This window comes from Coturnix japonica, chromosome 1 (assembly GCF_001577835.2).
Source record: "Coturnix japonica isolate 7356 chromosome 1, Coturnix japonica 2.1, whole genome shotgun sequence".
NCBI lineage: Eukaryota > Metazoa > Chordata > Aves > Galliformes > Phasianidae > Coturnix > Coturnix japonica.
In genome coordinates this window covers 27,162,191-27,180,941 of record NC_029516.1, presented here as the reverse complement: position 1 = coordinate 27,180,941, position 18,751 = coordinate 27,162,191, and the positions used below count along the sequence as shown (strand labels likewise).

The window sequence follows — 18,751 nt, the reverse complement described above, 5'->3', positions numbered from 1 at the left end:
AATATCTCCAGAGAAGGAGACTCCACCACCTCCCTGGGCAGCCTGTTCCTGTGATGTCAAGACAATTCTTGTATGGACAAATGTATCCATAGAGTGTCATAGGGTGGCCTGGGTTGAAAAGGACCACAGTGACCATCTAATTTCAGCCCCCCTGTTATGTGCAGGGTTGCCAGTCACTTGACCAGGCTGCCCAGAGCCTGCATTCTCCTGCTTCAAGACATGCTGTGCTTCCACACAAGTCAGAACTGAGCAAATGCAGGCAGAATTAAAGCATTAGATGAACTGAGCAGCTGCCTAGTTCACACAGCTGAGATGCTGTGTAAACCTGCATTTTAAAATTCGAGTAATGCTACCACCTTCTGTAATGGTCAGAAATTGGCTGTCATGGATTCCGGGAGATTGTGCTTTCTTGGGGAACAGATGGGCTTTCCTGTGAGATAATAAAGTCTACAATAGCTTTAGTTCTCATTGCTTTTGTCTTCATTTTGTGTAGATGTAAGATTGCGGTAGCAAGTTAGGTAGTATGAGAAGAGGTCATATTTTCTGGACACACACAGATTGACAATAGTCTTCAAAGCATGTACTGCAACTGACTAAAATGAGGTGAAACTCTCTCTGTACCTTACATGTGGTAACTGCCTGATAGCTGTAGAAGGGTTTTTTGGAGCTGTTTTGCTTCTCTAGCCAAGTAAAAAGTGTTTCTGTGTTTTCTTAAATCATTCATAGTATCATAGTCTTGTGTGGGTTGGAAGGGACCTTAGAGATCATTGAGTCTGGGATTCGAGCCTCCTGTGTAGCAGAGCGGCACTTCTACCACTTGCGCCACAGGGGGGATTCGAACCCAGACATTGAAGCTTCCATTGAAGCTGGACAGTTCTTTCTAACCAGAGGTAATTTGGAAATGTGTGTTTTTCTTGTTCACTGAGACAGACAAGATTGTGGTGGAGTTTCTTTGAAGTCTGAGAGTTTGGAGGACCCCTTGTGTTTGCATTCTAGAGGAGTACTTAGTTTGATAACTTGTTCATGAGTGTTTTATAGTGAAATACATTCATATGTGTGTATGTTTCATTTCCCAGTTCCATTATACACTGTGTGAAACAGCTACTTTTCCATAATCTTAATGCAATATTTCTATGGCGAAAGTTCATTTGTCCAACTGAGTTCTCTGCAAGTTTTACTGATGAATAGTCCCTCACATTTCCTTTCACTCCATTGGATCTTATTTGTTGTGATCACTGCAGGTTCTTCTACCTGCTTTTTCTATCTGTCTTTGAGATAGCTTTTATCTGTGCTTTATTTTTTTAATATCCTTTCCAGTTCTCTGCTATACAGCTACCCTGTTACTACAAATTTTATTTATATGCTTTCAGAAATGCCATTTTTTACTTGGCTTCAGCCAGGCTTTTTACTGCCTGGAGTAGACTTACAATGTGACTTTTAGGGTATCTATGTCTGGATTTTTCCATTTCCTATGTGGATAGGCTTTCCCTTATGCCATTAGATGGAATGTAAACAGTCTTTTTGTCTTCCTGAGTGAAAGCTTGATAGTATTCAACCAGGATCTAGGCATCTATCTATCCAGACCAGGACACTTCTGAGCGTGAGCAGTTGCATTATTAGTTCTGTTAGAAGTGTTGATTTAGTCTGCTGGAGGTATGATTACTGTCTGCTAATGAAATCCTAGTGTCACAAAATTGGTAGGCAAAAACACTTAGTGTTCTGCTACATAATTCTTTCATTAGCTGGGTTATTTTTTCTATTGTCTAGCTTATTTATTGTTATTATTTTTTTCTTTATTGTATTATCCCAGTTTAACGAGTAAGCTATGACTCTGTCTTGCTGTATTTCTCTAGTTGAATTATCTTCTAGTAGAAATGTCTTCTGCAGGTATTGTCAGCCTGCAATAACCATTAATTAACCTGTACCCCTTACCTTTTTCATAAGGAAACATTGTAACTGTGGAGCAGGCAGAGAAGAGGGAAGGGTTTACTCACATGTTTGTGAAGAGCTCTGAATTAATGTGACATGGGAGGGGGAGTAATAGAAGAGGAGGGTATTTTGTAACTTAGTTTGAATGTGAAAGTATCCTTGCTGTAAACTCCTTGCAGGTTTTTGAGTTGGAGTTAAGAACCACTCTGTAAGGGCTTGAAAAAACAGGAGTAGAAGTTACCTGGGAGAGAGTCAGCCAGTTTAGAGTCATGTTTTCAAGACAATCATTCTAGCATTTTTCTGAAGTCATTCCAGTTTTGCTGTTGGACATATTAATTCCATGTTTCCAAAACCTGTTATATATTCCTTATGTTTTCCATGTGTTCTTCAAAGTTGTAAGTGGATACAGTATTTACTTTTACCATAAATTGTGCAATAGTTGTTTCTACTCTTGAAATAAATGTATTGATGAGGACTGTGCAGTTTTAAGCCACTTCAAGCTGGTAAGACATATTAGAGTGAGTATCCATGTTCATCTCTTTAATCTTAATTCAATATAAAGTGTTTTAACTCATCCAGAAGATTAAACCCAAGAAATAAATTATCATTCTCATATTCATTTTCTTACAAGTTTCCTCAAGTCTGTATTTATGCATAGTCCCGTGTGGTGTTCCCTCTTTCTTTCTTTGGACCACTTATTTATAATGTATGGGAGAATGTTTTCAATCTTAAATTCAGCTTCTACTGAAGAGATCTTTTAAATGTTCTTCTATCTGTATCTAAGGACAGAAGTAAGATGTTTAGGGCAGGTTTCTTGTTACGTGATTCAAGATGCATCTGTAGTTAAGTAAATCTAGTTTGTTTTTGATTTGACTTCCTGCAGAAGCCTGGGCTCTGTTTCAGCAACCTGCCTCTGAACTTCCAGGTTATCTGGTTTTATTTGGTTGTACAGAACTTTTTAATTATTATTTGGATCTTAAAGCCCATTTCTTTGGGTGCTTAATTCGTAGGGATGACTCTGCTTGTATTTGCAGCCTGACACCAGATGAAGTATCACTCTTGTGAATGAAGTACTGCCAACCAGGCAGAGCAAAATAGCTGGTGATTGAATTTTGTTGACCTGTATGTTAGGAAAATGAAGAGATAACATGTAGTTAATCAAAATAAATCTCTAGTCTAAGGATTGGTAGTAGTGATTTCAAGATTGGCTTCACTTAACATTTTTGGCTGAGTTCACTGCTGAGATGCTGATTTCCATTTGTTAATCTGATGACAACTACATTTGAGCATTGTGGTCTCCAAACACTTGGATTATTTTAGTATTGCACTTCAAATTTGTTTCATTGATGTGGAATAGTACTTAATGTTAGCTTGGATTTTTAAATTGCAGATATAATATACTGTTTAAGTTAGAGCACTGAGTTTTGTTTTTGTGGTTTTTTTTCTTTGTACAATATATTCATTTCACATGTTATAGAAAGACTTCTTATCAGCTTGGTTAAGAGATATGCAGTAAATGTTATTGGACTGCAGGTGGGATGCATTCCTTACCAGTAGCACTCATTGTATTTAGTGATAGTAGTTATTAGTTGTTTATCTGTACATTCGGGAGAGAATTGGTTTAAACTTCTGTTCTTCCTTTTAGTTACAGATTTTGCTCAGCCAAAAACATGTAACTAAACAGACAGTTGATCCTGCTAGACTGTAAGAATTAATTGCCGGGGGTGTGAAAAAGCGAGAGGGAGAAGCTAACAACTCAGTCTAGAATTCAGACATTAACAAATGTCTTGGCTTCCACTCCTTTCTATGCAGTTTCCTCAGCAGTCCTGCTTGGTTATACCCAGATTATTTTTTACTTCAGTTATCCTGGTTTTACAAGGCCTGTGAAAAGATTACATACAATATATTGTTAGTGTGTCTTGATTATATTGCTGATATCCTCCTTACTTATGAGTAAGGTGGTCTCCTGTGTGTGTGTGGGGGGAAGTGGGGGGGAGGGACGGACAAGACTCTAAAGAACCTTTTTTACCTTCTGGCTTCCACTTTTGTCTTGTGCAAACTTATTTTCATTGATCTGAAAATATTAAGTAGTTTATACCATGAAAGTTATAAAAATTTCATATTTAGTGGAGAATAAAGCAATTACTTCTCTTACTTTCAGATGGGCACCTTTAAAGCACACGATGGTGAATATTTTTTAGAACCTCTGATGAAAACGGATGGAGGTGAACATGAAGATGAGCATAATAAACCACATCTTATATACAGACATGAAGAAATTAATAGAAAGTATCAGAAATCCCATAAACCTTGTGAAGTTTCAGGTATAGTTGCACTTTCCTTTTCAATGCAATTTTTCAGTTGTTAGTTCTCTTTTTTAATTTTTTTTAATTTTTTTTTTTTTAAAAGGCAGGTTGACATTTTAAGATGTTTGTCTCCAGATTGTTTCACTAGACTCACTGTTTTTCTTTCACATGAGTTTGGCAAGAATTACATTCTTCCCTGCCACTGGGTGATTTAAATATAGGAGGAAATAGGCATGTAATGGTGCATCTTGAAGTTTCAAGAACTCTTGATTTGTTTTTACGCATCACATGTGTTGTTCTGTATGTAAACACTTAAACGACAGATCCATGGGAGTTGTTGTTGCTCACAGTCACAAAAGATGATATGTTTATTTCAAACTTAAAGAAGAATTTGAGATGTATGTCCTCAAGAATGAAAGTATATAGTATTACTTATGTAAATGTTTTTTCTTTTTGGATATTTTAATAATATTTTCATACTACAAAATGCACCTTTAAAACTATTAAAAAAAAAAAGCAAGGGGACTAATTTAAATGCATATTTTCTGGATGTGTCATAAGTAAATGACTGTACTTTCATAGTGTAGTAGTATGTGAGCTAACTAAGTGCTGTAATTTTTGAGCAGGAACATATGCAGAGAATGGGAAAGTAAAACACAAACCTTCATTCCTCACAAGGAAGTGAGTAGAAAGCATCATACCTTAAACTAATGGGTTTTTTTAGTAGAGTGGAGAATTTCAGAGTTAGTTCTCATGGTTGTGAGTCTTCATAGTCAGAAAATGTTATGACAGAAAGTCACCTGAAGTTTCCATTGAAGTATAAAAGCTACATAGAAGATTAGAATTAGGGAGAATTGATTAGGGGTTCATAGACGAATTCTAAGCAGAGGTACCATCTACTTAATGTTAAATGTTACAATGTAGAAGCCAAGATCCTATCTGAGAGGTGATCTTAACCTTTGCTGCTATAATAGTGCCATGTTAAAAGTATCTTTTATTGTCTAAAACATTTTCAAGTCTGCTCGGAATAAATACCTTTATTTTAATAGAAGCATGTGGGCTTCATTTATTGAGTCTTGACCTTCAGTATTTTCTCTGAAGCCCAAAGAAGGAGAATGCAGGTTAAATTTGGTTCAGTTTGGCATATAAAAACATCTTGTCTAATTCCATTCTACATTTTACATGAGACTGGAAACTGTTTTTATGCATTTTGAATCTGTTTGTGTTTCAGAATTGCCTATGTAACATTGAGTGCATCTGAAGAGAAAAAAATACCAAATTTTACCTTAAGGAATGTCTGGCCAACTGTTTGAAAGTATGAACTGTGAAAGTAGCATAGTTTTGACTAATATTGTGTACTAAGTATGATTTTGGAAAAAATCCTAGATCACGTCATGTTGAAAGTCCTGCTTTTTCTGTAGATATATAATGCTACATTTACAATCATCTTCCATTGAATAAGCTCCAGTGAAATACTTTTTTCTGAAGCTCTGAAGACTGAGTCAGGGTTTACTGCCCAATTATTTTTGGGGCTAGGGGGCACTGCAAAGGTATTCATGAAGGAAAAAGTATTTGTGTAGTATTTTTGTCCTAAATAAGATATTTCTCTATTTCAGTACTAGTTTCGCCATGTTACCTTGTTTTCTTAAAGGGGAAATAGGTTTGTGATCATGATAATTGGTTTTCTAGTTAGTGAATTTTGACAAGGTTAAGTGGAAAGGCTTCCCAGGTAGAAGTAGTATTTCTAGGTTAAACCGCAGGGTCTTGGTCAGGTTGTGACTTGTAATGACAATAGTGATCCATCTCATCTAACTATAGATATTTTACATCTGTGTTAGTCATTCCTCCTCTTTTTATATTTGGAGGAGAGAAAGGATCACTTACTCTGATTCACATGACTTATTTTAGATATGCTTGTTAGGGTAACATGATTTACTAACTGGGAATGTGTTTCACTCCACTTACTATAAAGAGAAGGTGTAGATGATTAGGCATTTTAACATAGGTGATTTCTATGATCTGTCTGAAAATAAAAAGTTACAAAAGTATTGGGTATATCTGACTTTAAATCCTTCATCTGTTTTGTTGTTCAGGATTGTTTCTGACTTGTTCATTGATATAATATTGCAAATATTAAATCTTAAATCTTTTGTCTTGAGTTGTTTTACCTTTATAGCATTTCCTAATGTTCTTTGTAATCTCTAATATCTGTACATCTGATTTTTTTTTTTTTCCACATTGTGAATGAAATGCTTTAGTAATAGCTGCTACACCTTTGAAGTCTACTTCAGTTCATCTTCTTAAATTGAAACTGGATCACAGAGATTACGTCTAAAGTTATCTAGCCAATTTTTCCTTGCTACTTTTTGGTTTTAAATCTTCCTGTCAGAGAAGGATGTCTGATACATTCCTCTACTCATAAATCCTGTTTCCTTAATACAGGGAAATTAGAGGAGTTTGATGTAATGATAGGTGTATGATGGCTATTGTTCATCTTCTTGTTGCTTTTGTGTTCATAAACAAAATGAATTTTATTTAGTGTAGTACTAAAGTTGTCTTGGCTAGTCCACAGACTGGTCTTCAGCTCTTATCCTAAATATGGGTTCTGGTTCCTATTTTTTCCAGTGTTCTGAAGTTTGAGACTCTTACTGTGACTTAATAAAGATTAGTTACTGCTTCAGACACTTAAGTTCCAGAGAATAGTGAGAATTTTGATATACATCTCACCTAAGTATGTTCATGTGGGCATTGCTGAAGTGACTGCCTGATCAAGGCATGAGTTTTCTTCAGATATCACGTGCCCCTGGAGGTAGCAAATTAAGAAAGTGTTAAATACTGAGACGTCTCCAAACTATATCTGTTAGACTCCAGTCCTATTCTTTGAATATTAATAGAGCAGTCAAGAAAGTTACTTGTTATATTTATATAGCTTATTTCATATATAAATGAAAATGTCAGTTTAGGACTGGAGTCTATTCTTCATAGTTTGCTGTTGTTGGTGGTGTTGTGTTTGAATATGGCTATTTCAATTAACTATTTTCCATTCTTTCATTGCTTAAGCTCTAGTTCTTATCTCTTATCTAACTCCAGCTTTCCTCTTTGGATTATACTGCATTCTAGGAACTATGTAATACTGCTGTGTCTTCTTAACTTGACATTAAATCCATGTATGAAAGAACTATATGTTAATATTCCTTCTATGTGTAATATATTATCCTTGCATATGTATCCTTGTAATATATATCCTTGTATCAGTTCCTTTGGAAATAAGATCGTAATTATAAATTTGTTTTGTCTACTTTAGACAGAGTTGCATGTCTATTTTTAGTTTTAGAAACTGAATTCTGCATTAAGGATTTTTGTTTTTTCTTGTACTTTATAGAAAAGGAGGTGAAGGAGAGCACTTTACTACATCTGAATGTCAGCAGTTTGAATGAAGAGAGAAACATTTTACAGAAGTCTCCAGATTTAGAGTATGCTTTTAAGAACTTGTCTATGGAGGATGCTGGCAATAATTCACATTCCCGGAAAAAACGTTTTCTTTCTTATCCAAGTGATGGTTACAGCTGACACCAAAATGGTTCGTCATCATGGACAGAATTTACAGCACTATGTATTAACACTGATGTCAATAGTAAGTAAAACTTAAGTACTAGCAATTTTGGAGCTTTTTTTTTTTTTCCTGTTCTGATGTCTTCTCTCATGCGACTTCTATCTTCTGCTTTCTCTGAATTCTGTATTAAAATAGATTCCATAAACAACAGCAAAAAACAAGTAGGACCAAAATTTCAGATTCTGCCTCTCTTCAGTTAAATGTAGTGAGGTGTGTAGGTAAAATGCTATGCCGATTTCCTGATTTGCTATTACATTAAAAGAATGGTCAGGCTTCAGTGAGCTAAACATAGTGACTAATTACAGCAGACAGAGGTTAAAAGGTACTGTGAAAAAATGCTTGATTATAGCAATCCTCGTTTTTCAACTAACTTCAGATTAACATGGGTTAGATTTTGAATTGGCATTATTTGGTTCAAGTAAGAATTCAACACAGCTCAACTAAAAAGGTGTCCTAAAATATTCTGTATAATTACTTCTAGATCTCATAACCTTCATCTGTCAAATAAGTTTAATTTATGTGAACTGCATTTTATTTATTTATTTATTTATTTTGGACTTGCAAAGAAGTCACCTACATTCTTAGTCTCAATGGAAATACCTGGTTTAAATAAGAATTAATCACTTGACCTGTTAGCCATCATCTTGTAGATGAGCTGAGTTGCTCTATAGTTTCCACTGGACGCAATTACTTGGCACTACATACATCTGTGAAGCAAATTAAGAGGTGATAGACATTGAACTCCCATCTGCAGCCTCACAAAAATGTGTGTGTCTTGTATAGACCATGTGTTACGTCTACTAGTTGCCTGCTGATGTGTAGTATGTTGTCTGAAATGACATAGATACTGATAGGTAGGCATCTGAACTGAGTTCAGTACACTGTCATGATCAGCTCTAAAGCTGTCAGCAGTAGAGGTGCTGTCACCTCCTATACAGATGTAGGCATCTAAGTTTAGAAGTTTTAATGTGTCAGACTGATTTCAAGCAGGAAAGTTCTGTGTCCTTTTAAAGTGTGAGGAGAAGGGGCATGGAAAGTTTTTTAGAATGTAAAAGTTACTCTTATTCTTCCTTTTGTGCACATTACAGTGGGATTAGTTACAGCAGTGCTATACCAAGGCTGATCTTATTCTGCATGGTTGTATTGTATCTCTGTGTCCTACAAAGGAAAAAAAAACAAAAAAAAAAACGTACAGTGAGATAGGGTATTTTGTGTGCAGTCTTCATGAGTTGCTCTGTGATTATGGCTAATTACTGGTCTAAAATTTTTAACTTCTTAAAACACTTGTTTCCTGCATCTGGATCTTATAATGCTTGGTTTTCTATGTCTTTTAAGTAGTTAGATTTCTACCTGCCAAACTGCTGCTAATGAGTCTATGGAACTTTTTAAGATTAGCGTTAAACAAATTTGTGTTGAATGGGAAAGACCAGCTACTTGCTAAATATCTTGAATTCCTTCTAGCAGTATCTGTCAGTGTTGTAGAACTTGGGCTTAGTGTAGTTGTTGTTGGCTTTGAGGTAATGGCATACAACAAAAAGGCTACTCCATTAATATGAATTTAATATGGTATTCAGGATGATGTACAAGATCTGGCAGCAGTTATTCCATGTGTACATCCATTTGTTTCAAAATTACTTTTAGGAATAGGTTTTTAAAAACTTTGTCTAGAAAAGTTTAGTGGAATTTAATAAAAATATGAAATCAGATTCTAATTCTAAAAACTTGTCTTCACAGTCTGGTTAACTTCATCCCTAAGAATATGTATCCCAGATTAATGTCTTATAATTATGAATTGTTTCAGTTGGATTTGATGACCTTTATCAGTCCCTTCCAACTCCCCTGCTGTGAACAGGGATACTGTACAGAAAATAATACAAGAATGATGGTATAATAGATAGCCAAAAGGTTATTTATAGGAGAAACTCACCAATGCTGATGCCTTCAGTCTGGCTGGAAAATGCTGAGGCTGGTCACCCAGTCTCCACAAAGAAGTGATCTCCAAAAGAGTGCCTTAGTGGTGGTCAGCCTTTAAATGAAGTCTAGGAGAGGTGGAGTCAAGCTCCACCCCTTCTGGGAGCACAGCTGAATTACCTTCACCTGTGCTCCCACAGCTGAACCAACACTTGCCTCAGCTGATTAATCAGAGGTTCGGACTGTGAATACCAGTTTTCCATACAGATACCCACAGCTCAGAGCCCTATCCTGTGTGACCTTGAGTTTCTCTGAGGATGGTGCATGTACCTCATCTCCGAGCAACTTCTTCCAGTGCATCACCATCCTTATATATAAAACAAAACAACAACAACAAAATTTTCCTTATATCCAACCTAAATCTCTTTTCTTTTTGCTTCAAACTGTTTCCTCTTGTCCTGTCATAACAGACCCTGCTAAAGAGTCTGTCCCCTTTTTTCTTGTAGCTCCCCTTTAGATACTGAAAGGCTGCTATTATGCCTGTGTGGGGCCTTCTCTTCTCCAGGCTGAACAGCATTAGGTCTTTTAGCCTTCCCTCTTAGTGGAAGTGTTGTTGTTCCTCTCCTTTAGGAATTTCAAATGTGGCTATAGAATCACAGGAAGAGTTGTAGAGGACCTCTGGAAGTCTTAATTCCTTACACGTGTTCATGTTAGTGTTTACTAGATTTGTTTGACAGATTAATATACAATCTTCATTCTCTTCCTTCTCAGAATAGCAATGCTTCAGTAAGCTGGTAATAAATGTAGAGAATGACTACCACTCTTGGATATATAATCAATATTAGAATTTGTCAGTATGCAAGTGTATTCTTCTTGATCTATTAATGTTTGAAATGCAACTCTTTAGTCTTATTCCATTACCCATAAAAGGAAGAAATGAAACTATTCTTTCTATCATTAAACAGGTAGTTAAATTTAATAATCAAAGCTGGTACTTGTCTGTTCAAGCAACTTCTACTGTTACAGGAAATTTCCAGGTTGCTGGCATTTTAAATGTATCAAGCATTAGTCTACTCATTCTGAAACTTATATCTTAACTCTAGATACAGACCTTAACTCCAATATCCAGTTTTGGCCTGAGTTTTGACAAAAACTGAAGTTTATGCATATAAATCTCATTACATTTTATTGGAATGTAGGTATTTAGCTCCCAGAAGACCCCTTGGAAACTTGATCCTTGTTTGCTTTTTCTTCATATTTGAGTATCAACAAAACCAGTGAAGTAAACTTGAAACTATAGGATCCTTTTTTTTATGGATGGAAAATAAGAACTGAAATGTGCTGCTGAATATTTTTAGAGTTTGAAGTGTCTTGTCACTCATCCAATTCTACCTGCAAGGGCTTAACTCAGCATGCAAATAATCCCACTGAACTAAAGCTGAAATGCATTTTCTTATTTCTCTTAAATTGCATAAATCTTTGCAAGATGATTGTTCATAATATTTATTCAATCTTGGAGATGGTTTTTTTTGTTTTGTTTTTTTTTTTGACTGAAATATGTATTTAAAAGTGGATTCTTTTTGCCATAGGAATGTTTAGGACTTCATCAAAATCTTTGTATTGAAACAAAATAAACAGTGGCGTTATTTAATGTGAAAAGATGAATAAAATAATGTGACCACTCCCCACGTTCTTCTTTGTTCTACCAATGTTGTATCAACATAGCAGGCTGTGGATACTGTCTTAATAGGCTTAGTAGCCAGAGGACTCCCTCCTAGGCATGTTAGATTGTAACAGTTCAGGGCTCAACTGTAAATCTAAGTCTTAGAAAGCAAGCAAGAATTCATTAAAATACTGGAGTTTACTATAAAAATGCTAAGAACTTGTCACATTTCATTTTCATGATATATTTTGTGCACTAATCTAATTTTCTTGATCAGGTACCTTATTTCTGACATCTTAAAAGAAATTTACTGTTTATACATCATTATTTTTGTAGACTTCTTAGTCTATTGTTAGTTTGCTTGCTGCAAGACCTTTGTAATCTTGACATGTCAAAAAAAGCTTGACATGTAAAACCACCTGCAGTACAACTCAGTTGGCCTGTTAAATAGGGGAATTGGCTGCTTGCCTGTTCATGTGAGTGCCAGATCTGGAGTATGGGAGGAGAGTGGCCATGCGTTTAAAGAAGGGATTGAGACTGTGCTGATTTAGAACACTCTACTTGTCATGGGACTGTAGAATCATAAAATCTTACTATTCAGTGCTACAGCGGTAAGATCTTAACATCACCAGGTTCTAACGCTATTTTATGTTGATCAAGACTCATTGTTAATGTGGATTGTACATCTCTGTGCTGAGAGACTTTTACTTTCCACTGTTTTATTCTTTGGTCTGCTCAGATGTGAGAGGTTATAAAAGCTGCTGCTGAAGTGTATTGAAATAGCACTGCCATTTTTAATAACGTTTTATATAATCTATAATTCACCGAGACGTAAAGTGGAAGGGCAATGAGTGACAGCTCTTAACAAGGATACTAAACTTACGTTTCTGAACTCAGGATTTTGTTATGAGTTTTTTCCCTATCTACTGCTTGATGTCTACCAATCATGTATTTTGCTTTCTTTTCACTCGGGTCAGTGTATGTTAACATAAAATAAGAAGTATTGAAGGTTAGTATAATGCTAAGTAGAAACTAGAGAGCTGGGCACAAAGCTGTTTCTTGCTTAAGCTCATTCCTCTGTTATTTTATTTATTTATTTATTTATTTGTTTGTGAATATAAAACCACACAGTTGTGTTTTCTGTAATATGCTGTTAAAAGGAGAATGGCTGTTTCATTACTAACAAAACCAGAAAGTTACCATAGAATGGCTTGGGGTGGAAGGGACCTTAAACATTGTGTAGTTCCAACCCCCCTGTGCTGTGCAGGTTCATCAGCTTCTGTGTCCTCAGGCTGTAAAGGGCCCCATCCAACCACACCTTGAACACCTCCAGGCATGGAGCATCTGCAGCTTCTCTGTTCCGGAATCTCACCACTCTCTCAGTAAAAACTTTCCCCTTAACCATCTAATCTAAATCTCCCCTCTTTTAAAGCTGTTCCACCTTATCTTGCTACTATCAGACCATGTGGAAAAAGTCTGTCTCCTTCCTGTATAAAGGCTGCTTTGAAGTACTGGGAAGCTGCAGTGTAGTCTCCCTGGAGCCTTCTCCAGGCTGAAGAAGCCCAGCTCACTCAATCTTCCACTGCAGGAGAGGTTCTCCAGCCTTCTGATTGTGACTCTGGGTTTGTTCCAACCATTCTCCATCTTTCTTGCACTTGGAGCCTCAGGCCTGGATGCAATACTCTAAATAGGGTCTCACAAGGGCAGGCAGGGTAGAGGGGGACAGTCATCTCCCTCTCCCTGTGGCCATCCTCTTTGAATGCAGCCCATGATACTGTTGCACTTCCAGGCTGCACATGCGTGCTGCTGGCCCATGTTCATCATTTCCATTCACTTCCATCCATTAGGACCCTGAAGACTTTCTGTGTGTGGCTGCTCTATAAGTATTGTTTAAACAAAAATTTCTGAGCTAGATTTCTTGTGTACCTTGACATGCAAATATCTGTATGTACAAAAACCCACTACCTTCTATTATACACTGACTGTTCTTATGGATTTTCTAGCTCCAGGGTGCTTGTATGGCAGATGTCTTAGTGCCTCACAGTGTTCTAAACCTTGAGGTCTATCAGGTGATACAGACACAGAGATTTTGTAGCACGTTAGCAAGCATATACTTTCCAATCTTTACAGTTGGCTGCTGTTATTATTCTTTATTCTCGTTTGGTAGTTTGTTGTTGGTTAGGCATTTGCTAGTACTTGTCTCTCTGTCATTCACCTCAGTCATACAGTGTTCAAGGTCTGGCCCCGTGGTGAAGTTGTGTTTATAGAAGAGACCCACGTAGGACTTCTACAGAAGTAAATGTTTACCAAACAACATTATTCTCTGTGTGGTGTTTTTTTAAAGAGATATGTTTGTTCTTTTTGCCTTAAATGGAAAGTCATTTGGACTTAGGCAACTTTGCATAAGAAATTTCTATATTCCTTTAAATAAAACAGTTTTATACTGGAATATATAGAACAGAATGGGAACTTGGAGAAATAACACAGCTTTTTCTTATTCTCTCTCAGAGAAGCAATAAATGTTGTGATAACAACTTTATCTCATTACTTCAGAAAGTTCTGGGGTATTATGAAAAATATGACAAAATCAGGATACAGCAGTGGAAGAGGTGAAGGAGAAATGCTCAAGATCCTGGATATCTCACATCCTTTCAGCACTACAGTGATAAACAGGAGATTGTTGGAGCCTGCTGAAGACACAAGCTAAGAACTGTTATGAACTTTCTTTTAAGTGACATGAATGTATTATCCTGATACCATGGCTCCATGTAGCAGATCAGAAAAGGAAAAGCAGTCTTGCAATACAGTGTTTAGGGAAAAAAAGAACTGAAGAAATTCAATTCTATTTAGGTATAGAATAATATATATATATATATATATACTATATAGATAATATAAATATAGATATATATCATTTATTTTCTGGACTCTAAATGCACTTGATCATTTTCTAGCCTCTTCTGAACGTGGCAGTTTGCAGTGTCAGTGTCTCAGTGTAACGGACAGCTACTTCAATGTCAGCAAGAGAAGCTGCTTCCAGTAACCCAGCAACAGCAGCTTGTGATGACAAGATCCATCTTGTAATGTTTGGGAATTTAATGAAAATAAAAGCTTCGGTCCTTTCATGGAAAAATAACTATCTTCATCATGGTTCTTGGTTTCTCCTTTCTTTATTGTTTTGGTCAGAACTGTTGTTCCTGTGGTGTAGATACCTGTATCAAGAGTATGAAATGTTCCTTCCTTTGAGCTGTACTTCCCTTCATCTTGACTGTTACATCCTTTTGGGAAGGCTGGATTTAGATCAGTGATGAAAGTGGGCCTGAAAGTTGCAAATAAATGGTGTATTCTATCAAATTCTTGTCCTGTTTCATAATCCGTTTTATGAATGCTTCCAATAAAGAGAGATTGAAAGAGATGTTGTGGTATATGGGAGCAGAGAGCACTTATCCTCTTTTTCAATAAAATAAGAAATAATGTCATATTTGAGAACTTTCTGCATTAATCTATCATTTCAAGTCTCAGCTGGTAATTTTTAGTCTGTGTGTTCCCTAGGTGAGCCTTCAAGATGATTTTTCTTTTTGCATGCATTCAGCCTGCCTGTAGAATATACCTTACCTCACAGGCAGGGGCATCTCGTTACCATCACAGTCTTGTTCCTCAATCTTTCTAAAGCAGCAATTACAAGTAAACTTTTGACAGTCCTGAAAATGCCCATGAAATAGTGTGTCTATACTTCGACTTGAGCATGGAATTAACAAGAGCAGTGCTAACTTTTAGAGTTAGTAGATAATCACCAGTTTTCAAACTGTGTGAAAGAATGTTTTCGGTTCTTGTCAGAGCTATTGGCCTTAGGTGTCTAAATGACATGATTTCAGACCTCCTGTCTGCTCTAGACGGGGGCAGACAGTAGTTGAATGTTGCTTAGATGTGATGTTCAAGATCCTACTACAGATGGTCTTTGGATGTCCAGCGAGTATTTTCTCTTATGCTTAGTCTGATTATGCATCTTCTCTAATGTATGAGCCATTTCCAATGGCTTCTGAAGAAAGTGCTTTGCCCAAACATTCTCCATTGGCACTGTCAGCAGGAAAAGAAGGAACCTGCCTCTTCATTTCATGCTGGGTTCTTTCCACCTTCCATTTTCAGATTTTGTTTGCGAATGATACCTGTTGAGGTTACACAACTGTAACAGATTTCTCAAGAGCCTGTTACTATATATGAAGAAATTGGCTACAGTAAGAATTAAGAACAAGAAATGCCACATTTTAATCCTAAGAAGGCATTAGTTTGGACTCTTTCCCTAAATCCTTCTAGCCATCCAGGACTAAAAATGGGTTATCTTCTTACATACCTTATTACTGGAGGCCTTTATGAAACTGAAGGGTAATGATACACTGAAGCCTATGATAGTCCTATTTTGAACACTTCTGGCATTATTTGTTGTCAACTGAACCTAGTTCACCCTAAATCTAGTTCTCTATGACTATTCTAACTGGAATAAAGTCTTGTAGAACTGGACAGATCCTATATCAGTATTTGACCAATGCATGCAACATCACTTTACATATAGTCAGTGAACTGTAACTGTTTCCTGAATTTCAGAGTGTCTGTTCAAAAGCTGAGACCTTCTTAACTGGATTATTTGTGTATTTAATTGAAAGATATTTATTTCTATAGCAATGCATGCTCCAACATTAAGTAGTCCGGCTTTGTTTTATGCTCTATAAAAGATCTTTCTGTTATGATTGTACATGTGTCACCTTGTATAGGTTTGTGTTGCAACAAGTAGTCTGGTTAAGGTTTAGGTAGCTCTTACATCAGCTGAAGTGTTAGGAGAGTTCTTGTGGGCTTCTTCTCCCTGTAGAAGGCATTATAAGCCAAAGAATCTTGCAGGTCTCGTCTCAGATTCCTCTTTGACTTGATTTTGGAGTTCCATATCAATCAACTTTCTGTTTCTTCTTTGCTGAAGAGAAGAAGAACTTGGAACAGTTGGGTGTAATTAATCTCATACATCTGTTAGACATCTAGTCTCCATCCATTGTAAGCGGCTGAAGAAATGTAATAATTTATCATAGTATTTTGTTTGAAAATACATTTGCCTAAATACATATCTTCAGATGGATGCGTCTGGATGGCTATTTGTCTGTTCTTCTTCACTGACTATTGAAGGAGTCTGGACAGATAGCATAATGTTAGTTACATGAGATAAGCATATCAGTGTTTTGTTATTTTAATAGGGCAGTTCATTCAGGAGAATGACTAGACTGTGACTGTTTCCTGAGAAGAATATATATATATATATTCTTTCTAGATTTGTTAGTCCATCTCAAGCCATAAAAATACATTTTCTGCTAATTTGTGTTAGCTTTAATAGTAGTAGAACAGTTAATTGCATTCAAATTCTGGTAACATTGCATAAGTTCTCTTATTTGCATTTATAGTCCTTGAGCTATAGAGCTGTAAAGATATCTGTTCTTTAATAGGGATCTTTTGAATGTTCTCATTCCTAGTTGAACTCTTCAGTGAGCACTCAAGAGATGCTCCTCAGAATAACTGGACACTTGCTAGTTAGTAACCAAGAATGGAATCCTTTTGGAAGGAAAAGACATTAGATAGTCAATGTTTTCCACATGAATTCCAGAACTCTGACTATCTCCCTGCTATTATGTGTCCTCTATGTCTTGCTTGTCTGTCAACAAAGGAATGAAGGGTGGTGCAGCATATTGTGCTCTTACCCAGTTTTGAGAACAGGATGGTATGAATCACGGGGAGCCAGGGCTCTGTCATTTCCAGCTTTTAGCAGAATTACTTGAATTTAGGTATGTAGGATCTGCACACAAGACTGTGTCTTCGCAAGCAGTTTGAACCAGTTGTAGTGTAGGGTACTTCCAAGACAACTCTAATCTGTACTGTTCCCTCGGCCAACACTCATGTTAAAGAGGCAGCACCCGCAATGAGGCCATGTTGGTTGGTATAACACAGTACATACACACACACACAAAACAACCAAAAACCAAAGAACTATTCCATTGGATCAATTCCTTATCATTTTTCTTTTGTAGCCTTGTAGACTTAGTCCAAGCCAGTGTGGGGACTAAACACAGTGCTTCTGTGTTTAGTGGACAACATTCATTTAGATAAGGCTTAATTGATAATTGCTTTAAGCCAAATAGGGGATTCCATATGGATGGGATGTCTGAAGCTGTTACTGAAAGTGAATTAACTTTTTTACTGCCTTTATGAAAAATAGCTTTGGTTTACTATGGTATATGGAACTGACACATAATTTTTACTATCTGGCTGCAACATCATAAAGTGTCCATTGGCTATGTAAATAGAAATTTGTAAATGAGGAAATAAACCTTTGTAAAGTGTCAGGTATGTTTTCAGTGCTGTCCTGCTTCTATTAAAAGTACAGGCAAAAGTTTATTGGTTCCCATATACTTTCTGAAACACTATAATGTTTTAGGTGTTGATTCCTCAAATCATGTGCATAAACCAGCTTGTGTTTATGACAGTTCTGCTAACATTACTCCATTTCTATCTGTGATATTTTATCAGTAAACTACAGGTATTACAATGTATATACACTTACTCCACTAATTTAATTGAAATAGTGTTTAAGTGTTTCAAAATTATATAAAATTGTAACTATTTGGATATTCAATAACTGCATTTTTAACATCTAGGAAAATTATTGTTGGATAATGGATAGAGAACGGCACTGGAGAACATCAGATAAATTCTCACCTTGGTGTGTGTAGTGTGAGATATTTTGATGCAGCATCGTTGTTTAAAACCAGGCATCTACTTCGGGTTTGTTACCGAAACCCAAGGGTAGAAAGGCAGAGGTGGTTGCCTGAGGCATCCTTTGCATAACTGCCTGTTATTCTCTGATAAGACATTTGCATGTCAACATGAAATATGATCTGTCAGATGAGTTTAATATTCTAACCATCTGATTTTTTCCTCTTTAGGTTGCAGCAATCTATAAAGATTCAAGTATTGGGAATCTTATAAATATAATTATTGTAAAGTTAATAGTAATTCACAATGAACAGGTAGGAAAAAATATTTCTTAAATTTCAAAATGTATAAATTTGCATTATAATTCTAAACTTGAAAATATTTTATGTACTTTTATTTTATTTTTCATTTAACTATATATTTTATATAGAAGAGAAGAATGAATGTTGTATGTTCTGGTACCACAGTGCAGGTCTAATTAATGTATGGAGAGGTTAACTACACAGCCTCAATTTAATACCCATATTTCTCCAGTTGTTTATTAGTGCTTCCTGTTGAACTAAATGTGTTTCAGTTAGAAAC

General features: G+C 36.1%; 1 protein-coding gene across 3 annotated transcripts in view; it reads left to right on the top strand.

Moving 5' to 3' along the window:
- Positions 1-18,751, top strand: part of ADAMTS20 (ADAM metallopeptidase with thrombospondin type 1 motif 20) — an 87,552-nt gene that overhangs the window by 13,118 nt on the left and 55,683 nt on the right. For 2 of the 3 annotated variants that reach the window (XR_004306446.1, XM_032443192.1), the window contains exons 1-2: positions 7,793-7,869; positions 18,400-18,483. Coding sequence is in view for 2 of the 3 variants with exons in the window: in XM_032443192.1 (XP_032299083.1) it covers positions 7,813-7,869; positions 18,400-18,483 (141 nt within the window). In the remaining variant the exon portion in view is untranslated. Of the gene's footprint in view, positions 1-7,786; positions 7,870-18,399; positions 18,484-18,751 lie in introns of those variants that run through there. The other variant, XM_032443193.1, reaches the window with a different exon arrangement.